This window comes from Ranitomeya variabilis, chromosome 4, assembly GCF_051348905.1.
Source record: "Ranitomeya variabilis isolate aRanVar5 chromosome 4, aRanVar5.hap1, whole genome shotgun sequence".
Classification (NCBI taxonomy): domain Eukaryota; kingdom Metazoa; phylum Chordata; class Amphibia; order Anura; family Dendrobatidae; genus Ranitomeya; species Ranitomeya variabilis.
Window position 1 is genome coordinate 405,773,523 of NC_135235.1, and position 23,849 is coordinate 405,797,371.

The 23,849-nt window shown below is 45.9% G+C and overlaps 1 protein-coding gene across 1 annotated transcript in view; it reads right to left on the reverse strand.

The window, feature by feature from the left end:
* Window positions 1-2,494: 2,494 nt before the first annotated feature.
* The window catches only part of LOC143764960 (glycine N-acyltransferase-like), a 210,773-nt gene continuing 189,418 nt past the window's right edge, over window positions 2,495-23,849 (reverse strand). The window contains exon 6 of the mRNA XM_077251111.1: window positions 2,495-4,192. Within this exon, the coding sequence (XP_077107226.1) occupies window positions 3,799-4,192 (394 nt within the window). The 3' untranslated portion in view covers window positions 2,495-3,798. The remainder of the gene's footprint in view (window positions 4,193-23,849) is intronic.

Below are 23,849 nucleotides of genomic sequence, written 5' to 3' on the forward strand. Positions count from 1 at the left end.
CTCAATGGTGCTCATAAACGTGTCAAATTTGATCTATAATATACTTTAATATACGTTACTTTAATCTTTAATATACTTAAGAACAGGGCCCCAGACATCACACAGGGGGTCTGAAACACCGCACAGTGGTCCAAAATATCGCTGTGCTCTGCCTGGGGCCCCATATGCTGCCTGGGGCCCCTGTGCTCTGCCTGGGGCCCCATATGCTGCCTGGGGCCCCTGTGCTCTGCCTGGGGCCCCTGTGCTCTGCCTGGGGCCCCATGTTCTGCCTGGGGCCCCATGTTCTGCCTGGGGCCCCTGTGCTCTGCCTGGGGCCACTGTGCTCTGCCTGGGGCCCCATATGCTGCCTGGGGCCCCTGTGCTCTGCCTGGGGCCCCATATGCTGCCTGGGGCCCCTGTGCTCTGCCTGGGGCCCCATATGCTGCCAGGGGCCCCTGTGCTCTGCCTGGGGCCCCATATGCTGCCAGGGGCCCCTGTGCTCTACCTGGGACCACTGTGCTCTGCCTGGGGCCCCATATGCTGCCTGGGGCCCCTGTGCTCTGCCTGGGGCCACTGTGCTCTGCCTGGGGCCCCATATGCTGCCTGGGCCCCTGTGCTCTGCCTGGGGCCCCATATGCTGCCTGGGGCCCCTGTGCTCTGCCTGGGGCCTCTGTGCTCTGCCTGGGGCCCCATGTTCTGCCTGGGGCCCCTGTGCTCTGCCTGGGGCCACTGTGCTCTGCCTGGGGCCCCATATGCTGCCTGGGGCCCCTGTGCTCTGCCTGGGGCCCCATATGCTGCCTGGGGCCCCTGTGCTCTGCCTGGGGCCCCTGTGCTCTGCCTGGGGCCCCTGTGCTCTGCCTGGGGCCACTGTGCTCTGCCTGGGGCCCCATAGGCTGCCTGGGGCCCCTGTGCTCTGCCTGGGACCACTGTGCTCTGCCTGGGGCCCCATATTCTGCCTGGGGCCCCTGTGCTCTGCCTGGGGCCACTGTGCTCTGCCTGGGGCCCCATATGCTGCCTGGGGCCCCTGTGCTCTGCCTGGGGCTCCATATGCTGCCTGGGGCCCCTGTGCTCTGCCTGGGACCACTGTGCTCTGCCTGGGACCCCATATGCTGCCTGGGGCCCCTGTGCTCTGCCTGGGGCCACTGTGCTCTGCCTGGGGCCCCATATGCTGCCTGGGGCCCCTGTGCTCTGCCTGGGACCCCATATGCTGCCTGGGGCCCCTGTGCTCTGCCTGGGGCCCCTGTGCTCTGCCTGGGGCCCCATGTTCTGCCTGGGGCCCCTATGCTCTGCCTGGGGCCACTGTGCTCTGCCTGGGGCCCCATATGCTGCCTGGGGCCCCTGTGCTCTGCCTGGGGCCCCATATGCTGCCTGGGGCCCCTGTGCTCTGCCTGGGGCCCCATGTTCTGCCTGGGGCCACTGTGCTCTGCCTGGGGCCCCATAGGCTGCCTGGGGCCCCTGTGCTCTGCCTGGGACCACTGTGCTCTGCCTGGGGCCCCATAGGCTGCCTGGGGCCCCTGTGCTCTGCCTGGGGCCACTGTGCTCTGCCTGGGGCCCCATATGCTGCCTGGGGCCCCTGTGCTCTGCCTGGGGCCCCATATGCTGCCTGGGGCCCCTGTGCTCTGCCTGGGGCCCCATAGGCTGCCTGGGGCCCTTGTGCTCTACCTGGGACCACTGTGCTCTGCCTGGGGCCCCATATGCTGCCTGGGGCCCCTGTGCTCTGCCTGGGGCCACTGTGCTCTGCCTGGGGCCCCATATGCTGCCTGGGGCCCCTGTGCTCTGCCTGGGTGTAGGACACTGGTGACGTCACTTATGTCCGGACATTAGCTCCGGACATTAGCTCCGGACATTAGCTCCGGACATTATCTCCGGACATTATCTCCGGACAAAGCCACGGAAGTTGGCACAAATTGCAGGAAGTAGTATTCTAGGCAATTAATCTCCGGACATTAGCTCCGGACATTAGCTCCGGACATTAGCTCCGGACATTAGCTCCGAACATTAGCTCCGGACAAAGCCACGGAAGTTGGCACAAATTGCAGGAAGTAGTATTCTAGGCAATTATATATTAGATTATTATTAATGTGAAATGCTAATGCACTCGGCTCCTGCTCTGCTGCGAGTGGGAGCCGCCTATCATTGCTGTCTGCTCTGATCCTCTAGCATGATAAAATCAGAGCACAGCTGCAGAGGAGACAGAGAAATTAATTTCTCCATCTTCTCTGCTGCCAGCGTCGGCGTGAATCGCACTGCACTCGGATTAAATTCGAGTTCAGTGCGATGTTTCACATGCACCCATAGGCCAGCGTCACACAGTGTATGAAAATACGGTCCGTTTTCATATGAACTCGAGCGTTGGAATTTTTCCCAGGCTCGAGTTCATATGAGGACATCCAGCAGAGGGCGCCTCACCGTGACTCAAGGTAACTACAGGACATTCCCCTGCATTTCATTAATTCCCTGTCTTTTTACAACCACAAACACAGATGCTTTAGCAGAGCTCCTGGGTGTAAAATTATTTAACCCCTTGAGATGGATTTACATCATGGGACGTTCCAGAATGGCGGAAGGTATGGGATATTGTTGATTTTTTATTTTTCCTTTTTTACAGAACGAGGGTCTTCAGGTGGATTAAGAGTATAATAAAATATTAAAACACCCTGTGTCTTTATTTCATTAAAGTACTTTGTAATAATGTGTGTGTGTTTTATTAACCATTTCGTACTATTGGATTAATAATGGATAAGTGTCATAATTGACGCCTCTCCATTATTAATCTGGCTTAATGTCACCTTACAATAGGAAGGTGACATTAACCCTTCATTACCCCATATCCCACCGCTACACGGGAGTGGGAAGAGAGTGGCCAAGTGCCAGAATAGGCTCATCTTCCAGATGTGCCTTTTCTGGGGTGGCTGGGGGCAGATGTTTTAAGCCAGGGGGGCCAATAACCATGGACCCTCTCTAGGCTATTAATATCTGCCCTCAGTCACTGGCTTTACCACTCTGGTGGAGAAAATTGCGTGGGAGCCCAAACCAATTTTTTCTGCGATTTAACCCTTTAATTTAATAGCTAGAGGTCCCAAATTTTGCATATACACACTACTAACATTAGTAGTGTGGAATATGCAAAAAAAAAGGGATATGAGATGGTTTACTGTATGTAAACCGTGTCTCATATCCTGTCGGGTTTGTGAAGGAGATAGCAAAAGCCGGCAATTGAATTACCGGCTTTTCTATAGAACACCGCTGCGTATTTCTCGCAAGTCACACTGCTGGTCCGTGTGTAATCCGTATTTTTCTCGCTCCCATAGACTTTCATTGGCGATTTTTTTTGCCCAATACGGTGACAAACGCAGTATGCTGCGATTTTCTACGGCAGTAGAAGACCGTATAATACGGATCAGTAAAATATGGCAGATAGGAGCAGGGCCATAGAGAATCATTGTACCGTGTGCAATCCGTATTTTCAGCACCTCTCATACGTCCGTATAACTCGCTAGTGTGACGCCGGCCTTAGACTTGTATGGATGCATGCGATCCGAGTTAAGCATGCAATGATGGACTGCTGTGATTTTTTTCCTGTCTGATCACAATCCGATTGTAGCAGAAAAAAAAAACGCAATTGAGAACAGAACCAAAGGATTATATTGGTGCGAATGCAATACAATTTTTAATCTGATTGCATTCGTCCGATTTAAATGCAAGTGGGCCATTTAATAGAACATAGTGCATGATAAAGTATTATAAGACACATTTAAACATCTCCATGTGTGTTCATGTTCTCACAGTATTTAACATGAGTAATAAACAGAGAAAAAGTCATGAGGGTTTAAAATTCCACCGTCGCCATCTACCAACCATTGGAAATCCTGAGGCAAGCATAGCTGCTTGACTGCTCTTATTGTCTGGGGCCACGCTGCAGTAGAGCGGACATCCCTTGAAATTTAATTTGTGTGCCAATTGTATTATCATTGTACGAAACACTCCTTGATTCCTGTATTTTTCTTCGGTATACCCCATACGCATTTCTGCAGATTGGTCACTCGTTATCCAAGAAACAGGCTTCCCAACACCCAATCTTCTCGTGCAAACACTGGGAAAATTCTGGATGCACCGAGTAATATAACGTTCACTGAGTGGATTCCCACCAAGTGCCCAGACTTCATTGACCAGGTTGGCTTCTTCAGGCTTTAGGCTAGAAAATTGCAGGTCACTGCATGAAGAAAAAAGATGTACAAAAATGTGTCACGAATAATCAAATTTCAGGATATTGGTAAGCAATAAATTCACTATAACATGCGCAGTTTTAGGCACCTGTGTATAACACAAAGAAAACTGCATGAATTTTATCCTTGATTGAATTGAAATCAGGACTCTATTGCTGCAAGACAACATGGCTAACCACACTGCTCTTTAGGCCGGCGTCACACTAGCATATTGCATCCGATGCGAGATCATCGGATGCGATATGCTGATGACTCTCGGCTCCTGCTCGCAGCAGAGCAGGAGCCGAGTGTCATGCGTCTGTGCTCCAATTCTCTCGCACAGGGAGGATCGGACCACAGCTGCGGAGGAGGTGGAGAAATTAATTTCTCCATCTCCTCCATTGCTGGGGTCCGCTTATTACGCACAGCACTCGGATGATATCCGAGTGGTGTGCGCTGTCTCACTCGCACCCATAGGCTCATATGGGTGTGAGTGAGCCGAGAGTTTTCCTCGGTCCGAGACAATCGCAGCATGCTGTGATTGTCTCGGACCGAAGAAAACGGCTGACAAAAAGTCGGCTGGTGGGAGCTGCCCCATAGCTGAACATTGGTCCGAGTGCAATGCGAATTTTTATCGCATTGCACTCGGCCGTTTAAAACGCCAGTGTGACGCCGGCCTTAGATAGGTCTTACCTCTTGATTCTTTAGCAAATCAATCATTAAAGTAGTTATCTGTGACTTAGGGTATGTTTCCACGGTCAGTAAATGCTGCGGGTTTGATGCTGCGTACAGAAGTTACAGCATCGGTTCTTTTTTTTGTTTAATTTTTTTTTTTTTCTTTTCTTTTGCAGTTTGGGTCTGAAAGAGACGGAGATATCTGCTTGTTTTATAGCGTTGGATATTACAGATATTAGTGTATTTAATAGGATTAGGGTAAGGAGGAGGAGGACTTTATAGCAGAAGATATATATATGTTGTAATGAGTATAAAAATAATGTCATTAAATGTTAAAGGCATGAATTCCCCTAGTAAAAGGAGCATGGTTTGGTCAGAGGTGTTAAAATCACAAGCAGAAATAATTTGTTTACAGGAGACACATCTGCTTGAAATAGATAATAGGAGATTTCACCATGATCAGTTTCCACATATTTTTTTTTCTAATAATACGGCCAAAAAATGTGGGGTCTGTATTATAATTAAACATACAGTGGCATGTGAAGTGTTACAGACATATGTAGACTCAGAAGGGAGATTTTTGATTTTGTCCTGTACTTTAAATGGGATAATTTATACATTAGCGACAATATATGCTCCGAATAGGGGCCAAGGAAAATTTATTAGAAAGGTATTTAAAAAAATACAGGCAGTGGGAAAAGGAGGTAAAATAGTTTGTGGGGATTTTAATCTTCCTATGAGTAGAGAGATGGACAGCTCTCGAGGGGGTGAGCGGAGTCGAGGGGAGTTGAGACCATTAGCACTCGAATTTCACTATCATGATTATTGGAGATATGTTCAAGCATCAGAAAGAGATTATACTTTTTTCTCCCACCGACACCACACATACAGTAGAATAGATTATTTCCTGGTGGATGATAACATTTTATTAAGGAGTATGGAAGCAAGGATTGGTCTGATAACATGGTCGGATCATGCTCCTATATATCTTAAGATCTCATTGTCTTACCAACAAGCGCCCATATTCAGGTGGCGCATGAATGAGGAAATGCTCCTGAATGAAAGGGTATCTGCGATAGTAGGTTCTGCAGTAAGGGAATATTTTGACCAAAATGACAATGGGGAGATTAATGATGAAACATTGTGGATGGCACATAAAGCGGTTATAAAGGGGGTGTTATTACAACAAGCTTCTATTCTGAAACAAGGAAAGGAGAAGGAGAAAAGAGAGCTTCTGGGCAGATTGCAAATCTTAGAATCTATTAACAGGAAGGCGGTCACTCCTTCAATCACTGCTGAAATCAGATTTAATCAGATTTAAATTACGAGATTCAATGCTGTCTGCGTATGCACATAACATGCGTAAATTAAAAATGAAGTGGTATTCTGCAGGGTATAAAGGGGGGGCCCTCCTTGCTCGAAGAATAAAAAAAAGAGAGATAAAAAATAGGACTGAATATATTTTGAAGTCAGATGGGTCTTATATGAGAAATCCTATGGGAATAGCTGAAGAGTTTGTTAAATATTATATAGAGTTGTATAATCTGGGGAGTGACCCAGGGATCCCACAACCCTCGATGCAGGGAATAAAAAATTATCTCGGATCCGTGAATCTCCCTAAGATTTCAGATGAGCAATTGAGCTATTTGAACGCTCACTTCACAAAAGAAGAAATTATTTCGATCATAAAACAATCTAAAAGGGCTAGCGCTCCTGGGCCGGATGGATTTCCTAACTATTATTACCAAATTTTTCAGGAGGAGTTGGTTCCTTTTATGTTGAGAATATTTTCGAGGTGGAGGGATGAGGGGTCAATCGAGAAAGTTAATTTGGAGGCTACCATTATTACTTTACCGAAACCCGGCAAAACACCCACAACCCCAGAAAATTTTAGACCTATAGCTCTCTTGAACACCGATATAAAAATTTTTACTAAAATGTTAGCCTCGCGTTTAAATCAGATCATTTCAGATCTGGTCTCACCAGACCAGGTAGGGTTTGTGAGGGGTAGAGAGGCGAAAGATGGAATACGCCGAATGATAGATCTAGTTCGGATTGCGGAGCTGTCTGGCCTCCCCAGTGCATTCCTGTCATTGGACGCAGAGAAAGCCTTTGACAGGGGTTATGTCCGGGCAGTTCTGGAAAAAATTGGGTTGGGAGGATCAATTCTCGCAGCTATTTTAGCTATATATGCGGCCCCTTCGGCGAGAGTGTGGACGGCGGGCGCTCTATCGGAACCTTTTTACATAACACCTTCAATTCTCTCCTCCGTCCCCCAGCACCTCCTCCCTCCTCACTTATCTCTGCTGAAGACTTTGCCTCATTCTTCAAGCAGAAGATTGATAACATCAGAGACAGTTTTGGTCAACAAGCCCCAGAGCCCTTCCTCCCAACTTCCCTACCCTCCACCTCCAAAACCAACTACTCCACCATTACAGAAGATCAACTCGCCACTCTACTCTCAAGATCGCATCTCACAACCTGTGCACTTGACCCGCTCCCATCCCACCTCATCCCAAACCTCACCACAATCTTCATCCCAACCCTAACCCATCTCTTCAACCTATCACTAACAACTGGTGTTTTCCCCTCAAGCTTTAAACATGCCTCCATCACACCTATCCTCAAAAAGCCCTCTCTTGACCCATCCTCTGTATCTAGCTATCGCCCTATATCACTTCTCCCCTATGCCTCAAAACTACTGGAACAACACGTCTACCTTGAACTGTCCTCCCATCTCTCTTCTTGCTCCCTCTTTGACCGCTTACAATCTGGCTTCCGGTCACACCATTCCACTGAAACTGCGCTAACTAAGGTCACCAATGACCTCTTAACCGCCAAGACCAAGCGACACTACTCTGTTCTCCTCCTCCTCGACCTGTCGGCTGCCTTTGACACAGTGGACCATTCCCTATTATTACAGACCCTCTCATCCCTTGGCATCACAGACTTGGCCCTATCCTGGATCTCATCATACCTAACAGACCGGACATTCAGCGTCTCCCACTCACACACCACTTCCTCACCTCGCCCCCGCTCTGTCGGAGTCCCACAAGGTTCAGTCCTTGGGCCCCTGCTCTTCTCCATTTACACCTTTGGCCTGGGACAGCTCATAGAATCTCATGGCTTTCAGTATCACCTCTATGCTGATGACACACAGATCTACATCTCTGGACCAGATATCACCTCCCTACTAACCAGAATCCCTCAATGTCTGTCCACTATTTCATCCTTCTTCTCCGCTAAATTTCTGAAACTTAACATGGACAAAACAGAATTCATCATCTTTCCCCCATCTCACGTGACCCCCCCAACGAACCTATCCATTACAGTAAATGGCTGCCCACTCTCCCCAGTCCCACAAGCTTGCTGCCTCGGGGTTATCCTTGACGCTGATCTCTCCTTCAAACCACATATCCAAGCCCTTTCCACTTCCTGCCGACTTCAACTCAAAAATATTGCACGAATCCGTTCATTCCTCAACCAAGAATCTGCAAAAACCCTAGTCCATGCCCTCATCATCTCTCGCCTTGACTACTGCAACCTCCTGCTCTGTGGCCTCCCCTCAAACACTCTCGCACCCCTCCAATCTATTCTAAACTCTGCTGCCCGACTAATCCACCTGTCCCCCCGCTATTCTCCGGCCTCTCCCCTCTGTCAATCCCTTCACTGGCTCCCCATTGCCCAGAGACTCCAGTACAAAACCCTAACCATGACGTACAAAGCCATCCACAACCTGTCTCCTCCTTACATCTGTGACCTCATCTCCCGGTACTTTCCTACATGCAACCTCCGATCCTCACAAGATCTCCTTCTCTACTCCCCTCTTATCTCCTCTTCCCACAATCGTATACAAGATTTCTCTCGCGTATCACCCCTACTCTGGAACCCTCTACCACAACACATCAGACTCTCGCCCACCATCGAAACCTTCAAAAAGAATCTGAAGACCCACCTCTTCCGACAAGCCTACAACCTGCAGTAACCACCGATCGACCAAACCGCTGCATGACCAGCTCTACCCTCACCTACTGTATCCTCACCCATCCCTTGTAGATTGTGAGCCTTCGCGGGCAGGGTCCTCTCTCTTACTGTACCAGTTATGACTTGTATTGTTCAAGATTATTGTACTTGTTTTTATTATGTATACCCCTCCTCACTTGTAAAGCGCCATGGAATAAATGGCGCTATAACAATAAATAATAATAATAATAATAATAATAATAATAATAATAATAACAAACGGGACGCGACAGGGCTGCCCCCTGTCCCCAATAATTTTTGTCCTATGTATGGAACCACTGGCGGAAAGGATTAGGATTTCGCCTTTAATTTCAGGGGTAATGGTAGGAAAGGAAGCTCATAAAATAAGTCTTTATGCGGATGATATTATTATTTCTTGTGTGAACATCAAACAGTCCCTATCGACAGTCTTAGAGGAGCTGAAGGAATTCAGTGAGATATCGTTCTATAAATTAAACCTAAATAAATCATCAATTCTTCCGGTGGCAATATCAATAGAGTCCATACAAGATATGAAGAAATTATTTTCATTTCAGTGGTTAAAAGAAGTAATTCCGTACTTAGGGATAATGTTGACAACTACAGATCAGATAATAAAAGTAAACTTTACAAATCTACATATACAAATTAAAATTTTACTAGAAGATATGCATAAAATCACCACTTCTTGGATAGCCCGTATTAATGCTTTCAAAATGATAGCCTTACCAAAGATCTTGTATTATTTCAGAACCCTCCCCCTAAATATACCAAAAAAATATATTTATGATCTACAACTATTAGTTAGTAAATACATATGGGCATATAAGAAACCACGCGTAGCAAGGGCGTTACTATATCTACCTATGGAAGCAGGGGGGATGGGAGTCCCGGATCTAATGGCATATCATAGAGCCTCAATATTAGTGGGTTTAAAAGAATGGTGGCAGATGACTGGAAACCACAGATGGATGCAGATAGAAAAATTTTATTCTAGACAGGGTTCCACGCGTCTGGCGCTAGAGACAGAGTTAATTCAAACTGGACCCACCTCCCCCTTATTGCCAACAATGCAGGCGGCAATCCGGATATGGAGACTGTTATTGCCCTCACTGCTAGGGATACCATGTGAAACATTATCAATATATGCCATTGAGCCCCATATTCCTTATTTAAACCTCCAACAATGGCGAGGGGCAGGTACAGTATACAAACTTTAGCAGACATAATGGAAATCACTGGAGTTATCCCTTTTGATCAATTGGCCAATAAATATACTGGAATACGAAAATATTTTTACCAGTATTTACAAATTAGGAATTTTCTAAATAAAATTGTAATAGCGAGACACTCTGGTACTACGGGAGAGGGAAAGATGGGAAAACTTATAGTAACATCAGGTCCAATTATAAAAGGAATATCAGTGTTTTATAGAGCTTTAATTAATCCAGTGGAAGAGATTAAACTGCCCTATATGAAAAAATGGGAACTAGAGTTAGGGGAGGTATTAGAATTAAAACTATGGGGAAATAGCATAAAGGAGGTTAAGAAAGTGTCATCCTGTATAAATCACGTGGAACAATTAAAGAAAACTCAAATGAGATGGTATCTATGCCCAGAGAGAATTGCAAAATTTAATCCGCAATCCTCCCATTTATGTTGGCGAGGATGTGGACTAGTAGGCAACCAGAGACATATCTGGTACTTGTGCCCGAAGCTTTTATCCTTCTGGGGCGATGTGTTGAAGCTGATTATGGAGATTACGGGGGTAATGGCACAAATTACACCCTCAATGGCGATTTTACACATCGGTTTGGAAATATTTCCTAAACAAATTAGAGGGTTGATATCACATATATTGATAGAGGCTCGGATACTGTTGGCTAGAAAATGGAAGGAGACCTTTCCTCCAACCCTAAAAGAGCTGACCGAAAAGCTGAATGTGAACTGTAAATATGAATAAATGTTGTCTCAGTCTCTCACTAGGAGAAAAAAGGTAGCAAAGATTTGGCAAACCTGGACTGTGAGCAAATATTATTTGTCTTAACATAGCTGTTAAATTTTTTTTTTTTTTTTTTTGTAATTATAATTTGTAATGGAATTAATTTATGTTTTTGTTGTTATGTGTTACTTTTTGAAAATAAAATAAATATTAAAAAAGAAAAGAAAAAAGAAGTTACAGCATAGTGGAGAGGATTTCAAGAAATCCCATCTCCACTATGCATTAAAAGATGTCCACGGCTCCCTGTGCAAACAGACATGCGGCGCGCCTTTCGTCTTTCTAAACTGCAGCATGTCTATTTATGTTGCGGAGACGCTCAGTGTCCGCAGCATAAATTTCCCATAGACTATCACTAGATGAGGTAAAACCGCATCATCTTTATAGTCACATGCGTAGTAAGTGCGGAAACGCAGCTTACTATGCATGTGTACTAATTTAAATTATGTCCTACCTTGCTTCAGCCGGAAGTTCGCGTACACTGCAGTTCTCGCGAGACACTTGACCGCGAGAACTGCCATGCACGTGACCGCCAGGGTTATTTCCAGTCACCAGCAAAGTTCTCATGGTCAGCTGATCTTGAGAACTGCAGTGCAGGTGACTGCCGGAGACCGAGTTATCTTCTGTCTTCGAGTCTTCTGCTCACAGAGCAGACGCTCAATGGGATAGATGAGGAGGGGGATGGTAGGATGGAGCTGCAGGACAGTGTGGCAGTTAGCTGGATGACAGATAGAAGGCGGGGTAGAGGGAAGAGTGCCAGGGAGGCTAGTCCTGATCTGGCACACCCCAATAAGTTTGCTAAGTTGGCAGATGAGGGGGGTGCCAGTACAGGGGTAGCACTGCTGCAGCCAGGCATGTCCTCTGAAAGCCGGAGGAGTGACTGCTCCAGTAAGGAGGGAAATAGGAGAGCAGGGCAGGCCAGACAGGTGCTGGTAGTGGGGGACTCAATTATTAGGGGAACAGATAGGGCAATCTGTCACAAAGACAGGGATCGTCGGACGGTGTGCTGCCTACCTGGCGCTCGAGTCCGACACATTGCTGATCGGGTGGACAGATTACTGGGAGGGGCTGGTGAGGACCCAGCGGTCATGGTGCACATTGGCACAAATGACAAAGTAAGAGGTAGGTGGAAGGTCCTTAAAGATGATTTCAGGGAATTAGTCTGCAAGCTGAAAGCAAGGACCTCCAACGTGGTATTTTCCGAAATACTGCCTGTACCACGTGCCACGCCAGAGAGGCAACGGGAGATTAGGGAGGTTAATAAGTGGCTCAAGAATTGGTGTAGGAAGGAGGGGTTTGGGTTCCTGCAGAACTGGGCCAACTTCTCAGTTGGCTACAGGCTCTACGCTAGGGACGGGCTGCACCTCAATGGGGAAGGTGCAGCTGTGCTGGGGGAGAAAATGGTTAGAAGGTTGGAGGACTGTTTAAACTAGGGATTGGGGGGGAGGGTATTCATTTTATACGAGGGGAAGATAGTGCAGATAGAGACCTGGGCACAAATAAGGAATTTGGGGTGGCGGTGGCATGGGGGGTGGGGTTAGAACAGTTAGTAATTTAAGAAAGAATAGAGGTACAGAGAGGAACATCAAGTGCATGTATACTAATGCCAGAAGCCTCGCCAACAAAATGGATGAATTAGAACTAATGTTGTTGGAGCATAATTATGACATGGTGGGGATATCTGAGACGTGGCTGGATGAGAGCCATGACTGGGCTGTTAACTTGCAGGGCTATAGCCTGTTCAGAAATGACCGTACAGATAAGCGAGGGGGAGGGGTGTGTCTATATGTAAAATCTTCCTTAAAACCCATCCTGCGTGATAATATAGGTGAATGTAATGAAAATGTAGAGTCCCTGTGGGTGGAGATAAGGGGAGGGGGAAAAAATAATAAATTACTGATAGGGGTTTGTTATAAATCTCCAAAACTAATGGAAGCAATGGAGAATATCCTCGTAAAGCAAATAGATGAAGCTGCGACTCAAGGAGAAGTCATTATTATGGGGGACTTCAACTACCCTGAAATAGATTGGGGAGCAGAAACCTGCAGTTCCAGCAAAGGTAATCGGTTTTTGACAACTATGAGAGACAATTACCTTTCACAACTGGTTCAGGACCCAACAAGGAGGGGGGCACTGCTAGACCTAATATTAACCAACAGGCCAGACCGCATATCAAATATAAGGGTTGGGGGTCACTTGGGGAATAGTGATCACAAAATAATACGTTTTCATGTAACCTTTAATAAGATGGGTAGTAGGGGGGTGACAAGGACACTAAACTTCAGGAGGGCAAATTTCCAACGGATGAGAGAGGATCTTGGTGCAATTAACTAGGACGATATCCTGAGACACAAAAAATACACAAAGAAAATGGAAGACGTTTATTAGCATCCTGGATAGGACCTGTGCACAGTATATACCGTATGGGAATAAACATACTAGAAATAGGAGGAAACCAATATGGCTAAATAGAGCTGTAAGGGGCGCAATAAGGGACAAAAAGAAAGCATTTAGAGAATTAAAGGAAGTAGGTAGTGAGGAGGCATTAAATAAATACAGAAAATTAAATAAATTCTGTAAAAAGCAAATCAAGGCAGCAAAGATTGAGACAGAGAGACTCATTGCCAGAGAGAGTAAAAATAATCCCAAAATATTCTTTAACTATATAAATAGTAAGAAACTAAAAAATGACAGTGTTGGCCCCCTTAAAAATAGTCTGGGTGAAATGGTGGATGAGGATGAGGAAAAAGCCAATATGCTAAATGACTTTTTTCATCAGTATTTACAAAAGAAAATCCCATGGCAGACAAAATGACTAGTGATAAAAATTCCCCATTAAATGTTACCTGTTATGAACTATACTTTTTGGCTCCCTCTTGTGGTCACTCGCGGTATGGCTCTTGGATACTCTTTCCCCAGGTTGGTCGTCACCTGGTTCGTTAAGACTCTGGGTGTTCCTATTTAAACTTCCTGGAGTCTTAGTCCATTGCCTGGCATCTATGTAATCAGTCCTTGTCTGGTTGCTCTTGTCTACTGGTCCTGATTTTTGCAACAATAAGCTAAGTCCTGCTTTCTTGTTTTTGTTTATTTGTATTATTCTGTTTTTTGTCCAGCTTGTTCATAATGTGATTCCTGATTTTGCTGGAAGCTCTAAGGGGGCTGATATTCTCCCCCCATACCGATAGTCGGTACGGGGGTTCTTGGATATTCAGTGTGGATATTTTTGTAGGGTTTTTCGCTGACCACATAAGTCCGCTTTCTATATTTCTGCTATTATTTAGTGGGCCTCTCTTTGCTGAATCTAGTTCATACTTACGTTTGTCCTTTCCTCTTACCTCACCGTTATTATTTGTTGGGGGCCTGTATCTACTTTGGGGTACCTTTCTCTTGAGGCAAGTGAGGTCTGTATTTTCTCTGAAAGGGTTAGCTAGATCTCCGGCTGGCGCGAGACATCTAGAACCAACGTAGGTACGTTCCCCGGCTGCTATTAGTTGTGGGCTAGGATCAGGTATGTGGTCAGCTCACTTACCACCTCCCTAAGAGCTAGTTTTTATGTTTGCAGACATCGCTGAAGACCCTGAGATCCTCTGCCATTAGGATCACAACAGTATGCCAGGCCACTGAATAGTTAATGCATTGCAGAAGTGGGATTAAAAGAAAAAGAAGTTCTGAGTTGTTTTTTTTTGTTTTTTTTCTTCCTTCCCCTTTATCTCTGAATGGCTTGAAACTCTGCTGCAGACATGAATGTGCAAACTCTGATTACTAGTGTGGATCAGCTTGCTGCTCGTGTGCAGGGCATTCAGGATTTTGTTATTAGCAGTCCTATGTCAGAGCCTAAGATTCCTATTCCTGAGCTGTTCTCTGGAGATCGATTTAAATTTAGCAATTTTAGGAATAATTGTAAATTGTTTCTATCTTTGAGACCTCGTTCGTCTGGAGACTCAGCTCAGCAAGTTAAAATTGTTATCTCCTTCTTGCGGGGCGACCCTCAGGATTGGACTTTCTCATTGGCGCCAGGAGATCCGGCATTGGCGAATATTGATGCGTTTTTTCTGGCGCTCGGATTGCTTTATGAGGAGCCCAATCTTGAAATTCAGGCAGAGAAGGCTTTGCTGGCTATTTCTCAGGGCCAGGATGAAGCCGAAGTGTATTGCCAAAAATTTCGGAAATGGTCCGTGCTTACTCAGTGGAATGAGTGTGCTCTGGCCGCAAATTTCAGAAATGGCCTTTCTGAAACCATTAAGAATGTGATGGTGGGCTTTCCCATTCCTACAAGTCTGAATGATTCTATGACGCTGGCCATTCAGATTGATCGGCGTTTGCGGGAGCGCAAATCCGCTAATCCTTTGGCGGTGTTGTCTGAACAGACGCCTGATTTAATGCAATGTGATAGAATTCAGACTAGAACTGAACGACAAAATCATAGACGTCAGAATGGGTTGTGTTTTTACTGTGGTGACTCTACACATGTTATATCAGCATGCTCTAAACGCCTAACAAAGTTTGTTAGTCCTGTCGCCGTTGGTAACTTGCAGCCTAAATTTATTTTGTCTGTGACTTTAATTTGCTCATTGTCTTCCTACCCTGTTATGGCGTTTGTGGATTCAGGCGCTGCCCTGAGTCTTATGGACTTGTCGTTTGCCAGGCGCTGTGGTTTTGTCCTGGAGCCTTTAGAAAATCCTATTCCTCTTAGAGGAATTGATGCTACGCCATTGGCGGAGAATAAACCGCAGTATTGGACACAAGTGACCATGTGCATGACTCCTGAACATCGGGAGGTGATTCGTTTTCTTGTTCTGCATAAGATGCATGATTTGGTCGTTTTGGGTCTGCCATGGTTACAGGCTCATAATCCTGTTCTGGATTGGAGGGCTATGTCTGTGTCAAGTTGGGGTTGTCAGGGAATTCATTGCGATTCCCCGTCGGTGTCTATTGCTTCCTCCACTCCTTCAGAAGTTCCTGAGTATTTGCTTGACTATCAGGATGTGTTCAGTGAGTCCAGGTCCAGTGCTCTTCCTCCTCATAGGGACTGTGACTGCGCTATAGATTTGATTCCTGGTAGTAAGTTTCCTAAGGGACAATTATTTAATCTGTCGGTACCTGAACATGCCGCGATGCGTTCTTATATAAAGGAGTCTTTGGAGAAAGGACATATTCATCCATCCTCTTCCCCTCTTGGTGCGGGATTCTTTTTTGTGGCCAAGAAAGACGGATCTTTGAGACCTTGTATAGACTATCGGCTTCTGAATAAAATCACGGTTAAATTTCAATTCCCTTTGCCACTATTGTCGGACTTGTTTGCTCGGATTAACGGTGCCTGTTGGTTCACCAAGATAGATCTTCGTGGTGCGTACAACCTTGTGCGCATTAGGCAGGGAGATGAATGGAAAACTGCATTTAATACGCCCGAAGGTCATTTTGAGTACTTGGTGATGCCTTTTGGGCTCTCTAATGCTCCTTCAGTGTTTCAATCCTTTATGCATGACATCTTCCGGAAGTATCTGGATAAATTTATGATTGTTTATCTGGATGACATTTTAGTTTTTTCTGATGATTGGGATTCTCATGTAAAGCAGGTCAGGATGGTGTTTCAGGTTTTGCGTGATAATGCTTTGTTTGTGAAGGGCTCAAAGTGTCTCTTTGGAGTGCAGAAGGTTTCTTTTTTGGGTTTTATTTTTTCCCCTTCTGCTGTGGAGATGGACCCAGTCAAGGTCCGAGCTATTCATGATTGGACTCAACCCACGTCTGTTAAGAGTCTTCAGAAGTTTTTGGGTTTTGCTAATTTCTACCGTCGTTTTATTGCTAACTTTTCTAGCGTTGTTAAACCTCTGACGGATATGACCAAGAAAGGTTCTGATGTCGCTAATTGGGCTCCTGCGGCCATTGAGGCCTTCCGGGAGCTGAAGCGCCGGTTTACTTCGGCGCCTGTTTTGTGCCAGCCTGATGTCTCACTTCCCTTTCAGGTTGAAGTGGATGCTTCTGAGATCGGTGCAGGAGCTGTTTTGTCGCAGAGAGGCTCTGGTTGCTCTATGATGAAACCATGTGCTTTCTTTTCCAGGAAGTTTTCGCCGGCTGAGCGGAACTATGATGTTGGTAATCGGGAGCTGTTGGCCATGAAGTGGGCATTTGAGGAGTGGCGTCATTGGCTCGAGGGAGCTAAGCATCGTGTGGTGGTCTTGACTGATCACAAAAATCTGATGTATCTCGAGTCTGCTAAACGCCTGAATCCTAGACAGGCTCGTTGGTCATTGTTTTTCTCCCGTTTTGACTTTGTGGTCTCATACCTGCCTGGTTCGAAAAATGTGAAGGCTGATGCTCTCTCTAGGAGCTTTGTGCCTGACTCTCCTGGAGTCTCAGAGCCGGCTGGTATTCTTAAAGAGGGAGTGATTTTGTCGGCCATTTCTCCTGATTTGCGACGTGTGTTGCAGAGATTTCAGGCTGGTAGACCTGACTCTTGTCCACCTGATAGACTGTTTGTTCCTGATAAATGGACCAGCAGAGTTATTTCCGAGGTTCATTCCTCGGTGTTGGCAGGGCATCCTGGGATTTTTGGTACCAGAGACTTGGTGGCTAGGTCCTTTTGGTGGCCTTCCTTGTCACGGGATGTGCGTTCTTTTGTGCAGTCCTGTGGGACTTGTGCTCGGGCTAAGCCTTGCTGTTCTCGTGCCAGCGGGTTGCTTTTGCCCTAGCCCGTCCCGAAGAGGCCTTGGACACACATTTCCATGGATTTCATTTCAGATCTTCCGGTGTCTCAGGGAATGTCTGTCATCTGGGTGGTGTGTGATCGTTTTTCCAAGATGGTCCATTTGGTGCCCTTGCCTAAGTTGCCTTCCTCTTCCGATCTGGTTCCTTTTTTTTTTCAGAATGTGGTTCGTTTGCACGGCATTCCTGAGAACATCGTGTCTGACAGAGGATCCCAGTTTGTGTCCAGATTCTGGCGATCTTTTTGTGCTAAGATGGGCATTGATCTGTCGTTCTCGTCTGCCTTTCATCCTCAGACTAATGGCCAAACGGAGCGAACTAATCAGACGCTGGAGGCTTATTTGAGATGTTTTGTTTCTGCGGATCAGGATGATTGGGTGACCTTCTTGCCATTGGCTGAGTTTGCCCTCAATAATCGGGCTAGTTCCGCTACTTTGGTTTCGCCATTTTTCTGCAACTCTGGTTTTCATCCTCGTTTCTCCTCGGGTCATGTTGAGCCTTCTGACTGTCCTGGGGTGGATTCCGTGGTTGATAGGTTGCAGCGGACTTGGAATCATGTGGTGGACAACTTGAAGTTGTCACAGGAGAAGGCTCAGCGTTTTGCCAACCGCCGCCGCGGTGTGGGTCCCCGACTTCGTGTTGGGGATTTGGTTTGGTTGTCTTCTCGGTTTGTCCCTCTGAAGGTCTCCTCTCCTAAGTTTAAGCCTCGCTTTATTGGTCCTTATAGAATTTTGGAGGTCCTTAATCCGGTGTCTTTTCGTTTGGATCTTCCTGTGTCGTTTGCCATTCACAATGTGTTCCATAGGTCTTTGTTGCGGCGGTACATTGTGCCTGTGGTTCCTGCTGTTGACCCTCCTGCTCCAGTCTTGGTTGAGGGCGAGTTGGAGTATGTGGTGGAGAAGATCTTGGATTCTCGTCTCTCTAGACGGAGGCTTCAGTATCTGGTCAAATGGAAGGGCTATGGTCAGGAGGATAATTCCTGGGTGGTTGCCTCTGATGTTCATGCGGCCGATTTGGTTCGTGCCTTTCACGCTGCCCATCCTGATCGCCCTGGTGGTCGTAGTGAGGGTTCGGTGACCCCTCCTTAAAGGGGGGGTACTGTTATGAACTATACTTTTTGGCTCCCTCTTGTGGTCACTCGCGGTATGGCTCTTGGATACTCTTTCCCCAGGTTGGTCGTCACCTGGTTCGTTAAGACTCTGGGTGTTCCTATTTAAACTTCCTGGAGTCTTAGTCCATTGCCTGGCATCTATGTAATCAGTCCTTGTCTGGTTGCTCTTGTCTACTGGTCCTGATTTTTGCAACAATAAGCTAAGTCCTGCTTTCTTGTTTTTGTTTATTTGTATTATTCTGTTTTTTGTCCAGCTTGTTCATAATGTGATTCCTGATTTTGCTGGAAGCTCTAAGGGGGCTGATATTCTCCCCCCATACCGTTAGTCGGTACGGGGGTTCTTGGATATTCAGCGTGGATATTTTTGTAGGGTTTTTCGCTGACCACATAAGTCCGCTTTCTATATTTCTGCTATTATTTAGTGGGCCTCTCTTTGCTGAATCTAGTTCATACTTACATTTGTCCTTTCCTCTTACCTCACCGTTATTATTTGTTGGGGGCCTGTATCTACTTTGGGGTACCTTTCTCTTGAGGCAAGTGAGGTCTGTATTTTCTCTGAAAGGGTTAGCTAGATCTCCGGCTGGCGCGAGACGTCTAGAACCAACGTAGGTAGGTTCCCCGGCTGCTATTAGTTGTGGGCTAGGGTCAGGTATGTGGTCAGCTCAGTTACCACCTCCCTAAGAGCTAGTTTTTATGTTTGCAGACTTCGCTGAAGACCCTGAGATCCTCTGCCATTAGGATCACAACAGTTACCTGCTTAACCCAGCAGGAAGTACAGCGGCGTCTAAAAATAACTAAAATTGACAAATCTCCGGGCCTGGATGGGATACACCCCCGAGTACTGCAGGAACTAAGTACAGTCATTGATAGACCATTATTTTTAATCTTTAAAGACTCCATAATAACAGGGTCTGTACCACAGGACTGGCGTATAGCAAATGTGGTGCCAATATTCAAAAAAGGGGCAAAAACTGAACTCGGTAATTATAGGCCAGTAAGCTTAACCTCTACTGTGGGTAAAATCCTGGAGGGCATTCTAAGGGATACTATACTGGAGTATCTGAAGAGGAATAACCTTATGACCCAGTATCAGCACGGGTTTACTAGGGACCGTTCATGTCAGACTAATTTGATCAGCTTCTATGAAGAGGTAAGTTCCGGACTGGACCAAGGGAACCCAGTGGACATAGTGTATATGGACTTTTCCAAAGCTTTTGATACGGTGCCACACAAAAAGGTTGTTACATAAAATGAGAGCAATGGGGATAGGGGAAAATATGTGTAAGTGGGTTGAGAGCTGGCTCAGGGATAGGAAACAAAGGGTGGTTATTAATGGAGCACACTCGGACTGGGTCGCGGTTAGCAGTGGGGTACCACAGGGGTCAGTATTGGGCCCTCTTCTTTTTAACATATTTATTAATGACCTTGTAGGGGGCATTCAGAGTAGAATTTCAAAATTTGCAGATGACACTAAACTCTGCAGGGTAATCAATACAGGGGAGGACAATTTTATATTACAGGATGACTTTTGTAAACTAGAAGCTTGGGCTGATAAATGGCAAATGAGCTTTAATGGGGATAAATGTAAGGTCATGCACTTGGGTAGAAGTAATAAGATGTATAACTATGTGCTTAATTCTAAAACTCTGGGCAAAACCGTCAATGAAAAAGACCTGGGTGTATGGGTGGATGACAAACTCATATTCAGTGGCCAGTGTCAGGCAGCTGCCACAAAGGCAAATAAAATAATGGGATGTATTAAAAGAGGCATAGATGCTCATGAGGAGAACATAATTTTACCTCTATACAAGTCACTAGTTCGACCACACTTAGAATACTGTGTACAGTTCTGGTCTCTGGTGTATAAGAAAGACATAGCTGAACTGGAGCGGGTGCAGAGAAGAGTGACCAAGGTTATTAGAGGACTGGGGGGTCTGCAATACCAAGATAGGTTATTACACTTGGGGCTATTTAGTTCTGAAAAACGAAGACTAAAGGGTGATCTTATTTTAATGTATAAATACATGAGGGGACAGTACAAAGACCTTTCTGATGATCTTTTTAATCATAGACCTGAGACAGGGACAAGGGGGCATCCTCTACGTCTGGAGGAAAGAAGGTTTAAGCATAATAACAGACGCGGATTCTTTACTGTAAGAGCAGTGAGACTATGGAACTCTCTGCCGTATGATGTTGTAATGAGTGATTCATTAATTAAATTTAAGAAGGGGCTGGATACCTTTCTGGAAAAGTATAATGTTACAGGATATATACACTAGATTCCTTGATAAGGCGTTGATCCAGGGAACTAGTCTGATTGCCGTATGTGGAGTCGGGAAGGAATTTTTTTCCCCAATGTGTAGTTACTCTTTGCTACATGGGTTTTTTTTGCCTTCCTCTGGATCAACATGTTAGGGCATGTTAGGTTAGGCTTTGGGTTGAATTAGATGGACTTAAAGTCTTCCTTCAACCTTAATAACTATGTAATCTCCTGTGGTCATCTACAAGCTCTGCTGTGTCTGGATATCAGGCTTGATTGGGGCATATTGCCACTGTTCAGCCAAAGGCATCCAGATGTTGCAGAGCTGGACTCGTAGTGGGACACTCGGTAATTGGACTACGTCGGAAAGGGAGTATTTGTGTTGGTTTATTTTATTTTTTTTGCAGGAGATCGAGGACGTTGGGGATTAAGCGATGCGGTAAGTATGGTTAATAGTTATGAGCGAGTATACTTGTTGCTCGGGTTTTCCCGAGCATGCTCCGGTGATCTCCGAGTATTTGTGAGTGCTCGGAGGTTTAGTTTTCATTGCCTCAGCTGCATGATTTACAGCTAATAGACAGCTTGATTACATGTTGGGATTACCTAGCAAGCAGGCAACCTCCACATGTACTCAGGCTGGCTAGCAGCCGTAAATCATGCAGCTGAGTCAACAAAAACTAAATCTCCAAGCAGTTTCAAATACTTGGAGACCACCCAAGCGTGCTTGGGAAAACCCGAGCAACGAGTATACTTGCTCATTACTAATGGTTAATTAATATTATTAAAAAACTTTATTCTGGCTGTGTCTTTATTGACCATATAACTATAGGACTAGTAATGGATAGGTGTCTTATAGAAGCCTCTCCATTACTAATCCGTGGGCTTGATGTCACCAGACAATACAAAGGTGACATCAAACCCACAAATATTACCCCACTTGCCACCACTACAGGGCAAGTGGGAAGAGCCAGGTAAAGTGCCACAATTGGCGCATCTTTGGATGCGCCAATTGTGGGGCAGCTGCGGGCTGCTACTTTTAGGCTAGTGAGGACCAAAATCCATGGGCCTCGCCAGCCTGAGAATACCAGGCCGCAGCTGTCTGCTTTTTCCTTGGCTGGTTAACAAAAATAGGGGGACCCCATGCCGTTTTTTTTGGAGGGGATCCCACTATTTTTGCTAACCATCCAAGGTAAGTAGACTGCTGCGGCCTGGTATTATCAGACTGATAAGGTTCATGGATATTGGATCCATATCAGCCTGAAATACCAGTCCCAGTAGTCTGCTTTACTCTGGCTGGTTAACATATATAGGTTGACCCCATGCTATTTTTTTAAATTATTATTTATTTATTAAAAAGGAGGGGAACTCTCTCTGTGCTTTCCGCCACTTGTGTCATGTACGTCTGGCTGCGTCACAAGATTCACCATTATGTAAATTAGTACACATGCATAGTAAGCTGCGTTACCGCACTTAATACGCATGTGACTAGGAAGATAATGCGTTTTTTGCCACATCTAATGAAAGTGTATGGGTTATTTACACAGTGGAGACGGAACATCTCCACTACATAAATTGACATGCAGCGGTCTGGAAAGACGCGCTGCATGTCCGTCTCTGCGGGTGAGCCACGGGCATTGGTGCATACATGGGGGGCATAGGATTTCTTGAAATCCCATCCACTATGCTGTAACAGCTGGATGCTGTGGGTTGGATGCTGCAGATGTACGATGCCACAGCGTTTACTGACCGTGGGAAGATGTGCCAATATATCTGCAAACAGGAAATCACTTTTTTTTCCTTCCCAGAAGCCAACTTTCAATTAGCTTTATTTCAATTGACAAAAAATAAGCATGCAATCAAAAAGTGCATCAAAAACACATGCGGAAAAAAATGCATCAAAAACGCATGTAAAAAATGAATAAAAAACCTCAGGTGACCACAGCTGCAGATTTGGTGCAGATTTTAGCTAATCCTGAGCAAATACTGAGACATTTCTGACCGTGGAAACATATCCTTAAGGTTTTTTTCTATGGAGCTAAGCACTGTTCTGCTGTAAGGTGATTTCTCCCGGCACACAGATTACTCCTGGCAACAATTCTCCTACATCTAGTGACTTCATGTCGACAGAGCAGCTTCTTCTCTTGACAATGCTCTGCTGATTGGACGTCATCGCTGTTGATTGACATGTGGCTCAGCCTAACACAGTGGGGAGCTGGCTGTCAATCAACATGATGTTGGTGGTGACGCCTGGTCAACAGAGCAGAGCAGAAGAGAAGGAACTACTCTGTAGATGTAATGCAAGGGGGTGTGCCTTGAAAGATGAGATTCCCCAGTGCTGTGTGGCATTTGTGACCGGAGACTGCCATCTACTAATCAAATATAACCCTGTGGAACTAAATGAAGAGGGAATTGTCGCGGGAAGGATGGGAGTGAAAAGAGCACCAGGCCAGGTGACAAATGTAATGCAGCTACCTGATATAAAAGGTTGGAGTGGCACGGCGGGAAGAGAGTTGGTGCCAATAAATGACACCAGCAGGACATGTGCTGAGAGGGATGCCACTGCCGAGTCACTGGTACGTGCTGGGAGGCATAGACCAGAGGGCCATCATGAACCAGTGAACAAGGTACAGAGGTCGCCAGTCAAAACCCGTGAACCACCCTACGTTGCTGAAGATCTGAGGCCTAGCCCTATGCCAGTCAAGGCCCATGAACCAGACTATGCCGGTCAAGACATGAGGCCTAGTCTTGTGCCTGCCAAGACCCATGAACCAGAAAACTCCAGGCAAGACCCTAGGCCCAGCCCTCAGCCATCCTGGCCTGATAGACAACCATCGCAGGTCAAGCACTGAAGACTGGATACAGACCACAATCCAGAAGTGGACTTACACGGACTTAAGAGGAGCATGTAAACCAGGT